At 35.7% G+C, this 20,534-nt stretch overlaps 1 protein-coding gene across 1 annotated transcript in view; it reads right to left on the bottom strand.

The window, feature by feature from the left end:
• CNTNAP4 (contactin associated protein family member 4) overlaps window positions 1-17,578 on the bottom strand; it is a 307,943-nt gene extending 290,365 nt beyond the window's left edge. Inside the window, exon 1 of the mRNA XM_058172405.1 lies at window positions 17,494-17,578. Coding sequence (XP_058028388.1) covers window positions 17,494-17,578 — 85 coding nt within the window. The remainder of the gene's footprint in view (window positions 1-17,493) is intronic.
• Window positions 17,579-20,534: the final 2,956 nt, after the last annotated feature.

Consider the following 20,534-nt stretch of genomic DNA (forward strand, 5'->3'; position numbering starts at 1 on the left):
TTAGCAACAGAATGGTCAATGCATGGAATGCACTACCTCACTTTGTTGTTACATCCTCAAACCTCCAAAACTTCAACCTCAAACTGTCTACCGTGGATCTCACCCCATTCCTAAGAGGTCTGTAAGGGGGCGTGCATAAGCGCACCAGCTGGCCTACCATCCCTGTCCTACTGTTCCCATTTGTTCTTACTCATTTCCTGTGTCCATATTCGTGTTTATACTTATGCATGTTTTCTCGTACATGTTTACAAACTAAACAAAATAATAAATAAATAAATAAATAAATAAATAAATAAATAAATAAATAAATAAATAAATAAATAAAATAAATATTTGTGTTATGAACATGATTAAACAAGAGCTGCTTTAAATTCCATGTTTGATATGTGTGTCATGGAGACTATAGATTCCTTCCTTCCTTCCTCTTTCGTTCCATGGTTAGGATAAACATCAAGCAACACTAAAATTATTACAGCCTACATAACTATACCTGATCAGGCAGAAATAGAAATTATAGGTTAACAGTTCAGCATTAGATCCAACCCTCCTTACAGCTATTGAGCAAATTTCCTAGTTATTTCAGAAGAGAGAAGCACTGGCAAGAAGCATTTTCTTCATTTAACTGATCCAGATCAGCCCACCAAGAATGATACATGTGACAAGGCATATATTTGATTATTATTTTTTTGCATTTATATCCCGCCCTTCTCCGAAGACTCAGGGCGGCTTACACTATGTCAAGCAATAGTCTTCATCCATTTGTATACTATATACAAAGTCAACTTATTGCCCCCCAACAATCTGGGTCCTCATTTTACCTACCTTATAAAGGATGGAAGGCTGAGTCAACCTTGGGCCTGGTGCGACTTGAACCTGCAATATTGCAAGCAGTTGCTGTTAATAATAGGCTGCATTAGCCTGTTGCGCCACCAGAGGCCCATTGAATTTTCCACATGAGAATAGAGATTAATATTGCCATTCCCATGCTCCAACATGATTTTTGTAAATCAGAGTCAAAGGCAAAATCTGAATACACAAACATGTTGTTCTGGAGTCTTGTACAAAGTTTTTGTTTGTTTGATAGGTCACAAGTCACATCTCTACAGCAGGGCTCTCCAACCTTGGCAACTTTAAGACTTGTGACTTCAACTCCCAGAATTCCCCAGCCAGCAGCTCCTCCCTCCTGGGAGTCTAGAGCAGGGGTCTCCAACCTTGGCAACTTTAAGACTTGTGACTTTAACTCCAAGAATTCCCCAGCCAGCAGCCCCTTCCTCCTGGGAGTCTAGAGCAGGGGAGTCTCCAACCTTGGCAACTTTAAGACTTGTGGACTTCAACTCCCAGCAAAGCTGGCTGAGGAATTCTGGGAGTTGAAGTCCACAAGTCTTAAAGTTGCCAAGTTGGAGACCCTGCTCTAGAAGGATAGTGATGTCACAAGAAAGTATTGATAGAATTTTGGTACAGATTTTGTTTTTTGTAAAGGTAGGGATGGAAGTGAGAAGTGTGTACTACCCTTAACCACTCAACGTTAGTCCACAACTACCATAATTAAATATTAAAATGTAATAAGAAAATGGCTGAATTTCAGTGCAGTTTGTGACCCATAAGGTGGCCTGTACCAGTTTAGCTGTTAAGTATAAATTATTTTACAATAAAAATATGAACTAGCATATTCAACTGTAAAACATGGTATACAGAGTCATTTTAATATATTTAAAAATCAAAACAATAAATATTTATAAACTTGACATCAAATTTTGAGTTCACTGTTTGTATTTACTGTATATTTTTTTAGGGTTGAACTCTAATGAAAACACTGCTATTTTCTTCTGAACAGACCATTGGAGTTTATTTTAAAAAATTACTATGAAGTTTAAAATCATAAATCACTCCACATGCAAGGAGTATGAAATATGGAAGTTTCTGGAAAGACTAAAATAATAGTCATAGTTTAATATTAATAAAATTTTACAAATTACATATTTTAAAATTTGAATTCTTCTGCAGGAATGGCCTGACAATTATGAGTAGCTATGTTCAAAATATTTTGGAATAATTTTATTCTACAGCTGCTGGTATGAATACATTTACATTTTCTGGGTTTCCAAATTTATTTAATTTCCATAGTCGCCAAACACAATTCAATTGATTTACTTCTGTTAGTCTTATGCATGTTTTGGTGACCATATGGACACTAATCACCACACAAAATTAATTGGACACATTATACTATTAAATAGCATGTCATCCACAGTTGCTTTTCCTGTAAATATTCTAAGATTAATGCTTTGAAGTTGCATTGTCTACTCTGGGGAGCACTGGGAATGCCAACATTTAAGCTGATCATAAGCAGACATTTACAATCTATTATAAAACATTTTGCTGTAGGTCTATGAATCAATATAATATAAATACATCAAAACAGATGCTTCATAAAGTATACATCTTTGGGAGGGGCTTTCTGCATGATTCAGGAGATAATAATTGTACCAAGAGAGGAGGCCTTCAAGGAGACTCACTGTCACCATTACTGCTTATCATTGCACTGATTCCTGTGACAACATTACTGAACAAGTGAGTTCATGACTATCAAACATCAGAAACATCTGCCAGGCTAACCTACCACTTTTATACAAATGATCTGACGAAGCTATGTGGAAAAACACTATCTGAAATAGACATCAAGCATCTGGATGATGACGATCATTACAAATACCTGGACATCCTTCAAACTGACAACATCAAGCACACTGAAGTCAAAAAGAAGGCTGAATACATCACGAGAGTGAAGATCTTAAAGTCCAAACTCAGTAGAGACAGCCATCAAGACAATGAGCACCTGGGCAATTATAGTCATTAGATACACAGTTGGAATGCTGGACTGGACTCAAGCCAAACTAAAAACCCTGAATAGGGAGACCAGAAAAATAATGACAATGAATCATGCCCTTCATCCATGCGGCAACATTGACAAATGCTACTTAACAGGGAAAATAGGTGGGATTTGGAATATTACATGTATACCAGACAGATGAAGAAGCGGCGGGGGGGAAGGGCATTGGAAGAATATTTGAAGGATAGTGAAGAAGATAAAGATGAAGAAGACTGAAGCTAGTATACCATGAAGTATACCATGAAGTATTACATGGCCAGTATACTTAAAAAAAAAAAAACCTAGCAAACCAAGCAGATAAAAAGATGTGGCAATGGTTGAGACCAAGAAAGTTGAAGAAAGAGAAGGTTAATTCTAGCTGCACAACAGCAATTTTTAAGAACAAAGCCAGAAATGAAAAGACAGCAAGTGCCTGAGCAAACAATGGGTGCACTGTTGCACTGTTGCACAATCTAGTTAGCACCTGCAACAAGATTGCACAGACTGACCACAAACAACGGAATAACAAAGTAGCAACAATGGTGCATTGCAAGATCTTCAGAAAATACCATTTGCCTGCAAACAAGAACTGAGGTTACTACAAAATAGTCAAAGTATTAAAAAATAAAGATGCTAAAATGCTCTGGGAATTCAAACAGATAAGCACTTACTACATCCCAGATTCAACAACTATTTGTAAGAGAGACCAAAAAAAAAGTCTGGCTAGTGAACACCTGAACCACTTGAACACCATCAGCACTGACAAAATCACCATCATCAATTGTAAAGGGCAGCTTTAGTTGGAACAGCTCACATCCTACAAACAATACCTTTAACATCATCAAACATCTGCCTATCCCAGGTCCTTGGGGGGAAGACTCGATAGGAGAATAAAAATGTGAACTCCACTCTTAATATCTGGTGGACTGTGTGACCAATCATAATAATATAAATAAGCTTGTATGAACTAAATATGCAGTGGACTTTTATAAATAGATATTTTTAAAAAGTTTTCTTTAACTTTCACAGAATTTGCAATCCTAATTCTAGGCAGAATCTTGGAATTATAAATAGAATTGCTTTGGAAAAATAAATGGTTTGGGGCAGTATTAGAATATCCCACAGATGCTATAATCCAGACATGTTTGATTACTGTTTTAAAAGCTTTTTCATTGTCATATATATCTCTAGGCTATAGTTTCTAAATCACAGATCTTGCACTGCCATAATGCTTGATAACACAGCAAATTGATTTTACTAAAAAAAAACAAAAACAAACCTCTGCAGACTTGTCAGGAACTATATACATTTGGACATCTACTGGCTAGTGCACAAGAAGTACACAAAATTAAATATCTGCTTGCTAACAAAATTACTTAATATTCTCACTAGACTTTTGATTTTCCTTCACTGAGCTTAACACAATTGCAGATACATAATAACAACTGAAAAATTTAGAGCACAACTCAGCACTGACCATACCTTCTCTAAATAATGTTCCAAATATAGAAAAAGAAAAAAGACATGCTTATTCATTTATTTTTTTGTTGCAGTATTTACATACACAAGAATGAATAAATTAGCCAAGAGACAGCCAAACTAGCAAACACACTATTGAATCCAATTTCTTTGAGCTTTCATTGACATAAGCAGCACTCCTACATATCTATTGCAAACAGAAGAAATAGTCTTTATAGAAAGAGAAGTGGCTGCTGATTTCATGGTATCACTTATCTGTGCAGCATCTTGAGAATCTGCTACAAATTCTATGAAACAGACATCATGTATTAGCACTCTTAGTCTGTTCTCACAAGACAGTTTAAGCCTTGTAGGCTGGTAAGGTCCACATTAATGCCAACAGTTTTATTAATGTAAATAGTGATGGATGATGGGTGCTAATCTAATTTCAACTGTTGATTGAATCTTAATTCAATTTGGTTCAGAGATCAGTCTGATTTCAAATCATTGAATCAGATTAATTCAATTGCTGAACTGATGAGAGAGAGAGAGAGAGAGAGAGAGAGAGAGAAGCAGCAGATGCTGAAAAGCCTTTCTAAATCATTGATTAAGCTTGGAAAATCAATTTGATTCAGAGATTCAATCAAATCACCTTGTAATTGTATCTCCAATTCAAATCTTTGCACAACCCCAGCATATAACACATAAGCCTGTGGTACTAATGAGGCCTTTAAAAAAAAATGAAAATAGGAGCACCACAAGACAATGTTATCAGCTCTGTTATAGAAGGAAAATGAATTTAGTCATTCTTCCCTACAGCTGCTAAGTCCTTAAAATAGCATACTTGCTTTATGCAATTAACATCTCATCTAGCATCACCAGGAAAAAGCAAAGATATCTTTTCTTTTCTTTTCTTTTTTACAGGGAACATTTATAATGTTCAGAGTGACTATCACCTTCCTATAGTCAGAAAATGGCTTTCAAAAATGTGGCTGATTAATTCTTTCTGCAGAATTTACCCATACATAGGGATTCTTCCCAGAATGCCATTTTACAAACATAAGATGGCAAAGGTATCATCCACACTTTATTTATGTAATTAATAAATAATCTACTTCTACATTTTTGCATATATAATTCATCTTCTGCTCCATCCGTACTGTAAATAAACAGCATAATTTTGATGACACCTACTTCTGACTTTGAGATTTTTCACAAAATTCAAACTGAACATTTCAAACTATTCAAACTATTGAAAATATTTCCCCCAAAAGAGGATAAAATTCACACTACCTTAAAGAATGTGAAGTGCTAAGGCAGGAGTCTCCAACCTTGGTCCCTTTAAGACTTGTGGACTTCAACTCCCAGAGTTCCTTAGCCAGCTTTGCTGTCTGAGGGACTCTGGGAGTTGAAGTCCACAAGTCTTAAAGGGTCCAAGGTTAGAGACCCCTGTGCTAAGGGATCAGGCAGTTATTCCATTTCTGGAAGAACTGAATTTGGTGTGTCCAATCAATTCCTAATATACCTTGCTCTAGCTCTTTTCCCCATAGTCAAAATGTAGGTTTTAGGAGAGTTTAGGAGATAAGACGATTAATCTATATAACTTAGCTCAGCATAGGTATGGGTCCCTGGACATTTCTTAAGGTCAAGAATGCACAATCTCCTGTCTGTATCCACAATTTGTCTGTTGTTGTGTAGTAAATGGTGTTTTCAGTGAAATGATGGGCCTGCCTTTATTTTATTTTTTTAAAACTTATCTGGCCAGGGTGGGCATGGCCTGTGTTATGTCCCCCTCCCCACTTCACAGAGCAAACACAAAGATGCGTGTCTCCCAGTCTTTTTATTTGCTACAGACCTGATTTTCTTCAGTTGAGGAAATACTTGGCAGTGACCTTGCAAAGGCTTGCCAAGTTCTGAGTCCATTATCTCGTGTCCAAGATCCATTGCCAAAACTCACTGACAAAGTTATTTAGCCCTCCAACAACCGAGCTGCCCTTGGTAGCTTTTTTGTCCGTCACAAGGGCCACACGGCAGCTCCACCCACTTTTATACCCTGTGGGGTGTGGCTCAGCAATCTCTGAGCAATCTCTCAGCCTGCCACACCTTTTCCTCTGCTGTGCACGCTTATCTTTTTGTCACTGCCTTGGATCAATCCAGGATTGATCGTCAGCAGCTGGGACTTGAGACATTGCCAGGGAGGAGGAGGGTGCGAGAGAGGGAGGCCTTGTCAGCTCCTCCTCCTGGCCTGCAGCTGTAAGTTGGGGCGGTGCCAGCGAGGAGGGTCCTGGCGAGAGAGGCCTTGCTGGTTCCTCTCACTCTCTTTCCGAGTCCATGAGGACAGGCTTGGGGGCGGAGTCACAACAGCCTGGTCATTGTGACCAACTGGTTGGGCATGGCCGGGGTGGGCCGGGGTGGCATGGGCTGATCCCTTGCTGTCTCTGGGATGGCTCTTTGGGACAACTCTGGGTCTATTGCAGGATGGATCCGGCCATGGGCTGCATGTTTGACATGTCTGGGATAGAGTTTCCTGCCTGAGCAGGGGGTTGGACTAGAAGCCCTTCAAGGTTCCTTCCAAATTTGCTGTTCTGTTATTTTGAATGCTCCCATACAAACATGTCCTGTCTTAGTCTCTGAAAAAGTTTTTAAAACTCATTTTTTATATTCACAAAGTAAGCTAAAGGAATGCTTGACCTAATTGGCTGTTTTCAAGAAAAAGATTGTACCAACTAATAAGAATGAACTCTTTAAAAAACTTCCTATGAAGATTTATCAGATTTTATCATGCCATAACCAGCTGACTACAATCTGCTTTTCTTCCTTCTTTTTGACATCACAAAATGTCCATAATCTACTCTCTGAGGCAACAGTGATTACAGGATTCTCCTTAAAAATATGGACACAATATTTAGAATGTGCAAATGGAAACATCTTAGTCTTCTTCAGATTGACCATCATTTTCATCCTTTATAATACTGAAATGTGATAGCTTCTGACATGGTTGTGGTGGAATGTGAGTTTTACGAAGAAGGTAACTATCATACAATGTCTATAAAACACAAGAGGAACATCAAAGAGAGGGCAGCTGCTCTTTAAAATCTTTTCTCTTTAAATTAGATAGAAATCCCTCCATAGATAACTGAAGAAAGCTCTAGTGATTGTAACAATTTGCTAGCTGGAAAAATGTCAGGACTTCAACCCATAAGACACATTTGATATTACACTGCCATTAAGCACTGAATATAGAGAAGGCTTAGGGAGGAGAAAAAAAACTAATTGCGTCAAGATAATCTCTGCCTTATCAGAGATTCAGTACAGAATGCTCAATTCACAGATGACCATTTTCATCCTGTCCTTCTTAAACATTTGATTCCAGACAGCCAGCTGGAAGAAAAAAAGAAAGTATTGATTAATGCTGCCATGTGACTCAGCCTAAAAGCATAGGTATAACCTATGAAACAGAGAAAAAAAGGAAGAATTACAAGTTTGCAGTAGGTTAAATATTAATGCTAGATATGGAAAATCTTATTTTTCTCCCCTACCAATTTGTTCATTCAATCTGATGGAAGAACTTTTGGTTTAGAGCAGGGATCAGCAACCCTCTGGAGCCACATGTGGCTCTTCCATCCCTCTGCTGCGGCTCCCCGTCACTGGTTGGCTGCACAATTGATAGGGCTTTCGGTTAGGACAGGTAGAGGAAAAAGAACGCCGTGCTAGGAGAAGACTCTATGGTGGGGAAACAGGACTTCCGGTTGGCTCCAGATTTAACAGGGGGCTTCCAGTTAGGATCTTTGTGGCTTTTTGAGTGTATAAGGTTGCTGACCCCTGGTCTATAGATTCTTTCAAAAGGGATGATTCAAAATATTGTGGATGGAATGTGGTTTTGCAGGTTTTAATCAAAACCTGCAAATCTAAAGGATATGTCTTGTCTTTATTCTGTCTTTATTGCATGATCTCCTCTCAGCATTCTGCAGTGTTCCTAGATCCCAAAATTTCCATTAAATTCTAAGAAAAATATATTAAAAATCAATCGTCTCAATGGGCTTTGTTAGAATTTGGGCTTATTGCCACTCAGAGTAAGTGGAGCTTTCAAGAACATATTTAATATTTTCCCACTTCCATAATGAAGAAATTTAGAGAAATTGACCAATGTAAGCATTCCTTTATTTGGTGGACAATATTAACAATACACAGGAGCTCATTTTCCCATAAATATCTATGGAATGCTACCATAATTACAAACTGACCATTTCTTGACACTCACATTGAAATTGTTATAGAAACAGAGACTGAGAAAATTAGAGAGGGTTTTTTTCCTCCCAGTGTTGCTCATTAATTTATAATGGCTTTTATCATCAGGTGTCCTGTGATATGAAACAAGTGAAATCTTATGGCAATGTTGATTAAATAAGAGTCTGCTACCCTAGTAGAATTACAATTAAGCACTATTCAGCCATTTCTTTATAAGGAAGCTGGAGGGATGAGAAAAGTAAGAGAGGGAAAGGTAGCTGGTGATACTGGGAAGGGGAAGGGGAAGGGGAAGGGGAAGGGGAAGGGGAAGGGGAAGGGGAAGGGGAAGGACTGCTCATCTTTGCAACAAATTGAGCATTGATCTTGTTAAAGATCATGCAGCAATAGTATTTTGTTAAAGAAAGAACATATCTTCTTAAAAGAAAACACACTTGTATCCTAAATTTGTTTATACAATATTATTGTTAAATAAAATATTGTTAATCTAGCCCTGACAAGAGGACACATGCAATATAACACCTATTCCTAAAATTAAGGTACTATGTGAAAAGATAACCCCAGTACCTCTAAGTATCATTGGCGGGTGGGGCTTGATGGCAAGATTTTAAATTAGTCATGAACTTATAAGACGTCTTGCCACTTCAGATCAAATGAACCCCCAGCATCTTAAAGTTGCTCTTAAACAACTTTGCATTGATTAAGCTCTTAAACAAAAACTGAATTTATATAACGCACGGCAAATAGTAGAGAAGGGTTAGACATGTGTATAAACAAGTGATTGCAATTATTTTAATTTTCTAAGAGAGAGTAAAAGGGACATTAAAAGGCTGTTGAGATGATGATAGGATAATTAGGAAAGTTCAAATAGGCTCTTTGCTTTGGTAAAATGGTGGTGCTGCCTTGCTTTGATGGCTCGGAAAAAGTTCCAATGTTGTCATCAGTAGAATGGAAGCAGAGGAAGGAAATACTCAGTTCTCACTTTCTTACACCTATACTAATTTATTATAGTCACTGAAAGAGACTAGCGGGAGCTATAAGCATGGCTGGTAGGCTAACTACAGAACAGGGAAGTCTGTGTGGATGGCCACTGGCTTCAAAATGATGGCCAATTCAAGGTCTCAAACATGTGAATGATGGCTTGAACTGATGTTTAATTTTAAACAATTGTTATTTTTCAAATGTTTTTGAAAACAATTATTTTTTACCTTGCCAGAATGAGATCTGTTCAATGATCTAATGCTTTTAGTTTGCTAATCTTCTTCTTGCTAGTTTTGCACAACATGAGATGTGGTTTGGAAGAAGATGGGTCTGTTTTTCCAAAATACTGTGTTGTAGAATGATTGAAGAGATTGGCCTGAAGAATAACTTAGGACTCTTAGAAAGTTATGATGCTTACAATGGTTGCACGCAGCAGTCTTTTGGTGCAGTTTTAGCAAATTTATCAAGGCAATTACAAGCCAATGGGACTTGTATACTAAAAGCTAAAACAATTATAATATTTAAAGATTCATAAAATATCATTCTCTTAATTCTATGTCTATTATCATGTCCAAAAGTAAAGAATATACTGTACTCAGAACAAATACTAACTACTAAATTGAACCTTTAGTATCTGTTCACCTACCATATCTATTGCAATTATTTCTCAAAACCACGTATGTTAACGTTTTAATTGCAAAAAATATTTGCAGAATAAACAAAGAAGCTTTTAAGGAGTTGGAAATGCACCATATCTTATTCCTGAACTATACAAATTAATAAGATACGATTAATTAAAAAAAAGTAATTATTAGATCCACTTACCAGATGGATAAACTACTACTTCTTTTTAATCTCTTTATGATTTAAACCTTTCAGGTAACCTCCATGATGGAGTGTTATAGATATGGCATTTAATTCATAATTCTGTAATTATTAATTTAACATTACTTAAAATGTCATATTATATAAGTTTCAGTCACCTTTCAAATTATTGCACTGAAGGTATTCATTAACTGGTATATCAACAGTATCATTTTTATACTTTAGTCTATGGAAGGAAAATTCACTAGCAGCAATAAATAGTCCTTTGAACCTCCTCCTGGTTTTATGTAAATCAGATTCCAGTGGAGTCTATAGGATTATTATTTATAGAACACGTTTTCTTGGTAACTTGCAAATTCACTCTCCTTCTTTCTTTGTTAGTTATATCAATTTTCAGATATGGAATGTGGTTTTTAATTCACTCACATATGTTCATTCATAATTGCACTCCACTCCATTCTAAACACTAATTTGTGATTTTGAATATGTATATTAAAACCCATTTTCCTCAAAACATATTTCAAAAAAGACTTTTTCAAAAACACATTTCTCATTTTTTTAACATTACACAACATTTGAAAAGTTTGGAAATGGGTAGTATAAGTTATCATTTTTTTAAAAAAAAACTCTACTTGTCTATTTTGGCTACAGTGTAAAAAAGAATTCTGGACCAGGAGTGTTCAGCCTTGGCAACTTTAAAGCTGGCTGGGGAATTCTGGGAGTTGAAGTCCACAGGTCTTAAAGTTGCCAAGTTGGATATTCCTGTTCTAGACTCTGTGGGTCCTTGGCCTTGTAGCTGGGTTTTTCTTATGTTCTTATACATATGAGTATTAATTAGGTCAGCCTTATCACAAATAGTGACTTCAAGGTAGCCACATATGCAAGACCAGAAACAGGCTGTTGAAATCTATGACAAATACTATATCTCCCAAATTAAAAATATTGGCTACAATCTGTGGGATGGTTGCAAACAGTTAATGCACTCATACCCATAACATGTAAAACAGCCCATTAGTAGACAGAAACAAGATACAGGAGACCCAAAAATATTCTTCTTAATTTATTTATTCAGAGATTTCTTTTCTTTCAGGATTGCTTGATGCTCTACTCTGAAGCATAGAAAATATTGCATAATTATTTAGTAGCTAATTTATTACTGATTGAGCGATGGATGCATTAATGAAATCAACAGCAGCAGTAACAGAATTGCTGCTGAAAACAATTTCTTCTTATTATTGTAGATATCTGAGGGAGATGGGTGGTTTAGAAATTTAGAAGGGGAAGGCCCTTCTCTGTGGGGGCTCCCACCCTCTGGAATGAACTCCCCCCCAGGACTTCGTCAACTTCCTGACCTTCGAACCTTCCGCCGCAAGCTGAAAACACATCTATTTATTTGTGCAGGACTGGACTAGAATTTTAATCTTAAATTTAATTTAACGAGGTTTTATCATTTTAATTGTAATTTTAAATTTTGGCCTATTTAAATAAGTTTTTTAATTAGTGTTTTATCTTGTATTATATTTGTATTTTTATCGGGCTGTAAACCGCCTTGAGTCCTTCGGGAGATAGGGCGGTATAAAAATTTGATTAAATAAATAAATAAATAAATAAATAAATAAATAAATAAATAAATAAATAAATAAGAAATATAAATAAGTAAAAATATTTTGTGTTTTTAAAATTCCAGATTATTCTAAAAATGTAAATTTATGAAGAAATTATGATAATTCCAAAGGAGACAGAGAGAGAGAAAGATGAGAGAGAGAGAGAGAGAGAGAGGGAGGGAGGGAGAGAGAGAGAGAGAGATCATGGCTAGCAATATGTTTTCACGTTTTCAACATGCATAAATAGAAGATAAATGCTTAAGATACACATGCACACACACATACAAACTCAGGGAGAAATGCTATGGACATGGCAATTAGGATCATGAGATTCCTTTAGGAGTTTCACCTCTAATATCATAACTTCTGCCTCTCAAGTATAATGCATGAAGAGAGAATATCAATAATAATAATTAAAAGTAAAATAAGTTCTAGATTGCTAGTATTATAGCCATAGAGGCAAATTCTAAATAAATAATTCTATAGTCAGGATCATTAGTTGTAAATTCCTGTCTTGATTTATAGGTTAGACAATATCAGTCAATCCATGTTATATTAAGTTAAGCTTTAAAACATCTAAAAAGAATTCAGTCTTTTTAATTTTCTATGATTGCTTTCCTTTAATAACACTTCTTTTTTGTGTTATCTTCTTGCCCTATGTTTGATTAGTGATAGTAATGCTGTCTATGGAGATTCTCAATCATCCAGGTCATGGTTGTCCCAAGGTGCTTTTTCAAAAGACAATTGGACTTTTTGTGTTTTTTCTCTTGAAGATGTTTCATTTCTCATCCAAGATTTTTGGATGAGAAGCAAAATATCTTCAAGAGAAAAAAACACAGAAAGCCAAATTACCTTTTGAAAAACACCGTTGGGACAATAGTAATGATGTTATTTTTTCATTTCTTTCTATGAAGCATTTTCTAAATTCCCTTCTGCAATCTGACATACTCCACTAATATGGTGCAACTAAAATCTCTACCAATGAATACTGGGTACTGTAGTCCCAATACAACATATGAACTACAGTGATTTGCTACCTCTTCTTCAAACAAATTTAAAGTTCATATTAATTTAGATTAATTCCTTACCTTTTCTATTCTTTTCCTCTATTTGTTACCTCTCCCTTCTTCCATAGAGTGTCTCTTAGACTTACAACTTTAGATTAGAGTGTTTTTTTTATTTCTGCTTTTTTTGTTTGATTCTAATTATGATATGTTCTGAAGCATACAAATCATCTCTTAATAATAAAGCTGTCATAATAATTGCTTACTCAGTAAAAAATGGAGTTGATTTTATTTGCACAAATAGAATTATTTCAGGTCGGATGAAGTGAGAGTAGTGAAAGTAGTTTGTAAACTGATACACAGTCATGATAATTCTATTGTTTAAATACCAGCTGTCAAGGTACAGAAAATATTATATGACCTTTCTCTTCCACCAGAAGCTAATTTCCTGGAAAGATTATGATGACTCTTCATATAATTTAATATTAGTCTTTGTCAAATCTTGAAATGATATTCATGTAATTTCATTGCTGCAGCTCTGCAGATATTTACAGGATTAAAGGCAATTGAGCTTACAAAACTTTTCAGCATACAATCTAAACTCTTAGTGAGCTCAATAGGATTTGCTCCTATGATGAAACTGGAACTCTGTACTCAGTTTCTCGACAGTCATTAAACTTTCTTCTATATAGATGCATATAGAACTGTGTTGTCAGAATATCCGTTATCATCTACTAAAATGTTCTAAGACCTTTTATGTTGTGCTGAAATAACAAAAAGTCCAGGAGGAAGCTTAAATCCACTTGAATCAGTCCCAGACAGATTCTATCTATCTATCTATCTATCTATCTATCTATCTATCTATCTATCTATCTATCTATCTATCTATCTATCTATCTATCTACACACACACACACACACACACACACACACACGTATGTACATACACAGAGAGAGAGAGATACAGATACAATCCTAACCCTAATCCTAACCCTAGCCTATATACAGGATTGCATTACATTTTGCCTCTATTAAATTATTTTTCTTCTTCAAAATCTCCATGCCACAATTAACAGCAAACCCAAATACCTATCCTTTAAAATGGCACTAGTGATGGCTGGTTAGCTATCTTCAGTTAGATTTGTTGATGTGAAGATTTAAAGTTTGAAAATGTTCTTAACTCTTAAGTTTTCTTTTGCTGAAACAAACAAGCAAAATGTTTTGAGAACTTATTTGCAGGACTTTATCCCACACCTTGATTAATTACTGTTACTACTTTAAAGCAGTGAAACGTAGACAAAATTTAATTATGATTTCTGCAGCGTCTCTTTCCCACAAAGTTTGAAAGGTAGTGTTGTATAGACAACATTGTCAAATTTCCATTCCTGACAGTTGACTAGGAAAATGTTACTCGTCATGGAACTATCTTCAAAATAGTCAAGAAGTTTAAACAACAAAACCTACACTTAAAACGTATCCGTATACTTTAAAAGATTTCAGTTGTCCTTTAATGCTTTGGAATGCCATTTCATTGTTTTATATCTATGGCTGCATAGATCTTCCAATTGCTTCAGAAGTTTTAATTCTTTAGGAAGAGGCAGCTTTGAATTGTCTACACTGTTCAGAATGAAAATTTTCCAAGGGAAACCAATTGCATCTATGGAAAACATGTAGCAATACTCATCTAGAAGGAAAAGTAACAATGTATGAATTCCACTAAATTGTTCATCTGATAAGGCTTGCTTGTTTCAAATAACTTGAATAAGAACTTTAGAAGTTCTTATCTCTGGTTCATGTAGTCAACTCTGTAAATACGTTGTTCCGAATAAGTAGCAAAACACAGTTATATTGATAGAGTAATGCATAAGTCAACTCTTGAGAGAGCTTTAATTTCTCACAGATTCTGTCCCAAGCAAGGATTGAGATCATGGAAAAGGTTAAATAGGACTTGAAGGTCTAACATTAGAATCCCTGCTGGGGGAAAATATTAGAAGAATTAAGGAAATAGATTGAACTTGAAAGCTTTAGGATTTAGTTGTCACCATTTACATACTTTCACATATGCATTTATGTGAAAAGGTAAGTAAGAACTGTAAGAACTGATAAAAACTATATCCTAATTTTATGAGACCTTATGCCTATTGACTCTATAGGAAACATCACTGTGTACAGTGAAGTTTCTATTTGCATAAGATGATTGAAATAGAAGTATAAAAATGTGAAAACACTTGGAATGAGACTGTTAGTGTCTACTGATGTCACTGTATAGGCAGCAGATGAACTTATAAAGACACTCAAGGCACAATGATAAAAATAGTGATACACATAAAAAAACAAAATTTCCTGACAAATTTGATCAATGGGATGAACCCTCTTTTACTCATATGATATGACATTAAACAATTTTAGGGGAAATTGTTTAAAATTTGGAATGGATCCAGTTTTATTTAAATAGGCATCAGTCTCGGCAAAGTCAATTGGGTAAGTTAGCAACTGGTATCTTAAGTCCCATCAATATCAGTGGGTAAGAGTGACTAAATCTGAATAAAAACTAATGTCATTAAAAATCAGAAGATAATCAAAGTAATGCTATGCTATTTTGGATAGAGCCAGAAGCATACATAAATTGGTTTATATAAATATTGCAAACTATTTTAAATTCTGCATGATCTTTGGATTTTATATTCATCATCTGTAACATCTCAAAATGGCTACAGAATTCATTAGATTGCCAAGGTATTTTAATTTTGGCTCTCACCAAATTAACTATGGAACCAAAAAAGAATAGCCTTATATCCCCTAAGAGATGTATAATTCAAAAATATGTCATAGGGTAAAGGCGATAATCACTGCAGTGATCTTTGATGTTTTTATTCATCATAATTCTGTGGAGAACAAAAAGATGTTTGCTATAATTTACTCCCAGCCTTGCTTCCTAAATTGTAAGAGTGACCTCTAGTGCTTTGCTGCTCTGTTATAGTTCCTGAAGTCCTATTTTACTGTAGATTGAAGCGGCATCTACCAAATAGTGCAATTCAGTTTCAATATTCTTCTGACAAAGGGATAAAACCATGAAATTTAAAAAAAATGGAACAATGATAAATTTAGAAATTGCATCTAGATACACCGCAGCAGGGAGTTGACAGAGAAAACTTATTCTGTGCACTTGAATGTCAAATGAAATAATATGAATGAATGACACACAGACGCACAGACGAGAGAGAGAGAGAGAGAGAGAGAGAGAGAGAGAGAGAGAGAGAGAGAGAGAGAGAGAGAGAGAAACACACACATGCAGTTCTCCACTGCAGAGAATGGGCTTTTTAATGATTGTATTTCAGTCTTTAAAACATGGGATCCAGGGAAATCATTCCACTTTCCTCCTGATCTATTTCTTCACTGTTCTTGGCAGCTTTCTTTTCAATGGTGTGACTGTGTTATTTATGGATATTTATGCTATTTCTACTCCCAGTTCCTCTAACTCAAGTCCCCATTCCTTGTTTCCTTCCTCCCACCCCCCCCTCCGTCCTCTCATCACATAAACTTCCATCAATGAACTGAAAATCTGAATACATGGACTGGAACCCCAGTTAAGATGTTGAATGCAAACTTAAGCTTTTTATTAACTGAGGCATTTAGTAAGATCAGTCATCATGGATAGAAAAATGAGTTGCTTTCATATATTTGCCTATAATATACTTTGTACATAAAATTTGGTCTGAGTCAGGTTTGGGACTTATTTATCCCATATCTACAAGAAATACCGATTACTAAGTTAGTGACTCTCTTAAGTTCAAGAGTTACACAGAGCTTTCCTTTACAAATTATTGTCTTTTCAAAAATGAAAGGAGGAACACCATTTTCACACTGCCACTAACCTTCTACTGCCTGGTCACACATGAACATTACTCTCTCCCTAATCAATGAACATCCCCTAAAATCTTGACCTTTGCGTTGGCTGTGCTGTTTTTTGATAGAGAGAGCTACTCTTCCTTCACTCAAAAAACAAAAAAAAAAAGCATCCTTATCCATAAAACTGCACATTGCTAAATGCAAAGCTGATGCAGCAGAGAATATCAGCATGCCAGCAGTCTCCCAGGAAAGGCTTAACTCCTTGCTAAGTATTTTGCTGCTTTATAGTAAACATTTAAAAGAGCAGGTGGGGAGGGGGAGAGAATAAAAGACAGGTCGGGGTGAGGGGCGTGTGGGAGAGGAGGGAAAGTAATATAGCACAGCATGCAGTTAATAGCGAAATGTGAATTCCCCAGAGGCTATCATACCCTAAACTGCTCTGATCAGAGTCTGGTCAAATCAGTAAATGAAAAACACAAGGACATGACACATTTTCAGCATCTGAAATCTTTTCATCCCATCTATTTGCAGTTCCGATTGCAGCTGCCTTGATTTATTCGGAAAACTCCCTTTCTAAAGTCCAGGTTTCATTACAATTAAGTCCTAAGTTTTTGCAGAACAGTCTGGTCTAAGTTTAATATCCATTGGTCATACTCACAGATCTCTCCGGCTGCTAATATATTCCACGGATGGAGAGGGACCAGAAACAACAGCCTGAAGAAGATTTCAGTACAAGAATCCATGGTTTCGTTGAATGAGGCACCCCAAAGTGTCAAGAGTATCAGGAGACAAACACAGCTGCTCTGCACTTCAGTTGTGCTCCGGCTTCTTCTGTTTTCCCTTCTCCCTTTTCTCTCTCTGTGTTTTAGGGCTTCCCAGTAGCCAAATGGTTCAGTCAGATGCACTCTGCGTCTTTTCTCTCTTTCATACACAGGCAGCCACACACGCAGCTCACAAGATCTGGTTTGGTTTTTTCCCCCCTCCTAACAGCAGCAATCCCCAGAGAGGATTCTGCTGCACGGATCTCTAATTTCACAGAATCACTCAGAGCTAAACTGCCAGGCTGCCCTGTACAGTTTGGTTACTGAAGCTTCCCGTTCATGATGTGTCCTGGATACCCCTTGTGGTGACAGGTAGGAAATGTGAGTCTATGATGAAAGCCAGACAATAAAGAGAACAGCCTGCACATGTGTGCCAAGAGGAGTCTTCCTGTTGGATGGTGACTGTACCCAATTCTTTATGGTCAAAGGGAAAATGGAATGAGAAAAAGGGCAGAAGGCAGAATGAAGCTGTATATTTGTTGCCATCGGAAGCTTCTTCTCCATCATTCTGCATTTAAAGGTAACTTTCAGCAGCTACATCATTTGCAAGAAAAGAAGAGAACATTCCAATTTTATGCCAGGAATGTTTGCCATGTAATCCAATATTTACTCTATACATGCATTAAAATTTTAATTCAGTGCAAGACCTTTGATTTTTAATAGATACTTCAGGATACTTCATAGATCCTTCAGGATCTTGAGACAGTATCTTTAATGAGACACAGAATGGCTAAAGTCCTAAGAAACTGAAATCCCACAAACATGTAATGTGCTACTTTAGAAATTCAAGCAAGCTTAAGCTTGAGATTTATTTCTCACACTCAGAAAATGATCACAGGTATAAAAGAGGAAGCTGGAATGCCTTAAACTAGAATAATGATTGATAAAATGCCAATGTGCTGAAAAGAAATGGCATAGGTTTTCTGGTTTTCATTTTGAAAGATGGTTTTCCCAAATAAAACTTAACCATAAATATCTGATAAATACAACACCATATAAACACAAAGTTGGGTATTAAGCCCATTAATCGGGAACCATAACATCTTGCAATCAATCATCAAAATATACTGTTGGATAAGGTAGAATAGATTGCATCTCTTACGCCAATATGTAAAACAGCTTTATATTTAAAAAGATAATAAAGTAGAATAATAAAGAAATAAACATTGCAGAGTTTAAATGCCAACCTTTAAATTGTGATTTGTATTCAACAATGTTCAGCAACATCAATGAAGCCTGTTCCAGATACAATATGCCTTCTGAATCCAATTCTAAATTGGACATTTAATAGGATAATTTCAAAGTAAATCATTTTATACCAGTGGTTTATGAAGTTTGTATTATTGTTATTATTACCAACAACAAATTAAACATTCTGGAAAGAAGAAGATTAAGTAAATTTCATCCATAAGTCTTCAAAGGAAAGAGTTTTTATGTGTACAGTTGCTGTTATTCAAGAATTGTTGCCAGATAAAAATATGATATCTATCTTTTTACAAATATAATTTGAAAAATATTCTTAAGATTTAATTGATTCTAAGGAAGAAGACTTTACAAGGCCAAATGTCAGATTAATCCAAGTGAGTACCTGCTAGATATGAATTCATTTCATGTAACATCTGTGCAAATGTGTATGTATGTGATTATGCCACAAAATGGATTTATGTATGTGCATGAATAATGTTCATGATTCTTCAGCCTTAAAAAATTGTAATACTATGGCAATGAGTACACTTATCAAAGTAGGTGTGTAACTGGCCAATCTCATAAAATGCTTTATTTAAACAAAGCACACACTGGGAATCTGGGATCCATCCTACTTCACTAAGTAAGTTTAAACTTGATTTATATGAATAAACTTAAGAGAATATGATAACTCTGCATCAACTGGAATGTTCTTTTAACTGTTTTCTTTATAAAATAATAGACAACAATAACTGAGTGTCTCCCATATGTCCCCAAAATTTATAGTTGCTATTCAAAAGCCATAAATCTGCTTGTTGTTATTTTAGTTTCAAAGATTCTAACAATGGCAAATATATTATGTTCAGGGCTTATTCAAAGAACCAGTGCTCCGTTAAGTCAGCTATACATGTATTCACTGAGTAACTGACCTTGAAGCAATCACTTCTCTCAGCTAAACCTACACCCAAACTTGAGAAGAGATTAAAGGTAGAATTGTCTGTATTCAGTGCTTGTTAGAGACAAGCAAAAGGAGCAAAAATCCATCACAGATGGAAGCAGATTAATGTGCATGGAAGCATCACTGTTCTAAATCATAAATAGGCTAGACTTCAAATTCGATTGACTTCAACAATCATCCCCAACCAATAAATAGGCTTATTAAAAGTCATTACGCTGCACAATTTCTTTAACTGGAAAAGGGCCTGCATTTTCCCAGACATTGTTGCCACCCATTATTGTTCCTTCATAACAAAGTTCCCTGGTCAACATTCTTAACGAATACAGAACTTAAACTGATGTTCCAAAATCCAATGTTAAGTCTTGGAAACCATGTTTACCCAAGAAGCAGCTGTTCTTCTGCAATAGTGCCATCAGAAAGCAATGATTTCCAATTTTTTACAAGTTAGTCGTTATCCTCACTTTCCCAAGAATATCCAGGGCACATTAGTCATCTCAAATTGGAAAATAGGTAAAGCTGAAAATCCATGACAAACATTCACTAGGCAATTATATTTTTAAATATTTCAGCTAAGAACTGGATGGATTTTAATATTATGTGCATTATTATTCCGCGGAAATAGTGATTGTGAATGACACTGTAAGCAAATATTTTTCTTGTAAAATGACAGAGATCAATCCAAACAAATGTTCGAAAGAAAGAGATCCCAGATTTCCCTCTGGATGAACAACCAAT

This window comes from Ahaetulla prasina, chromosome 2 (genome assembly GCF_028640845.1).
Source record: "Ahaetulla prasina isolate Xishuangbanna chromosome 2, ASM2864084v1, whole genome shotgun sequence".
In the NCBI taxonomy this organism is placed as follows: Eukaryota; Metazoa; Chordata; class Lepidosauria; order Squamata; family Colubridae; genus Ahaetulla; species Ahaetulla prasina.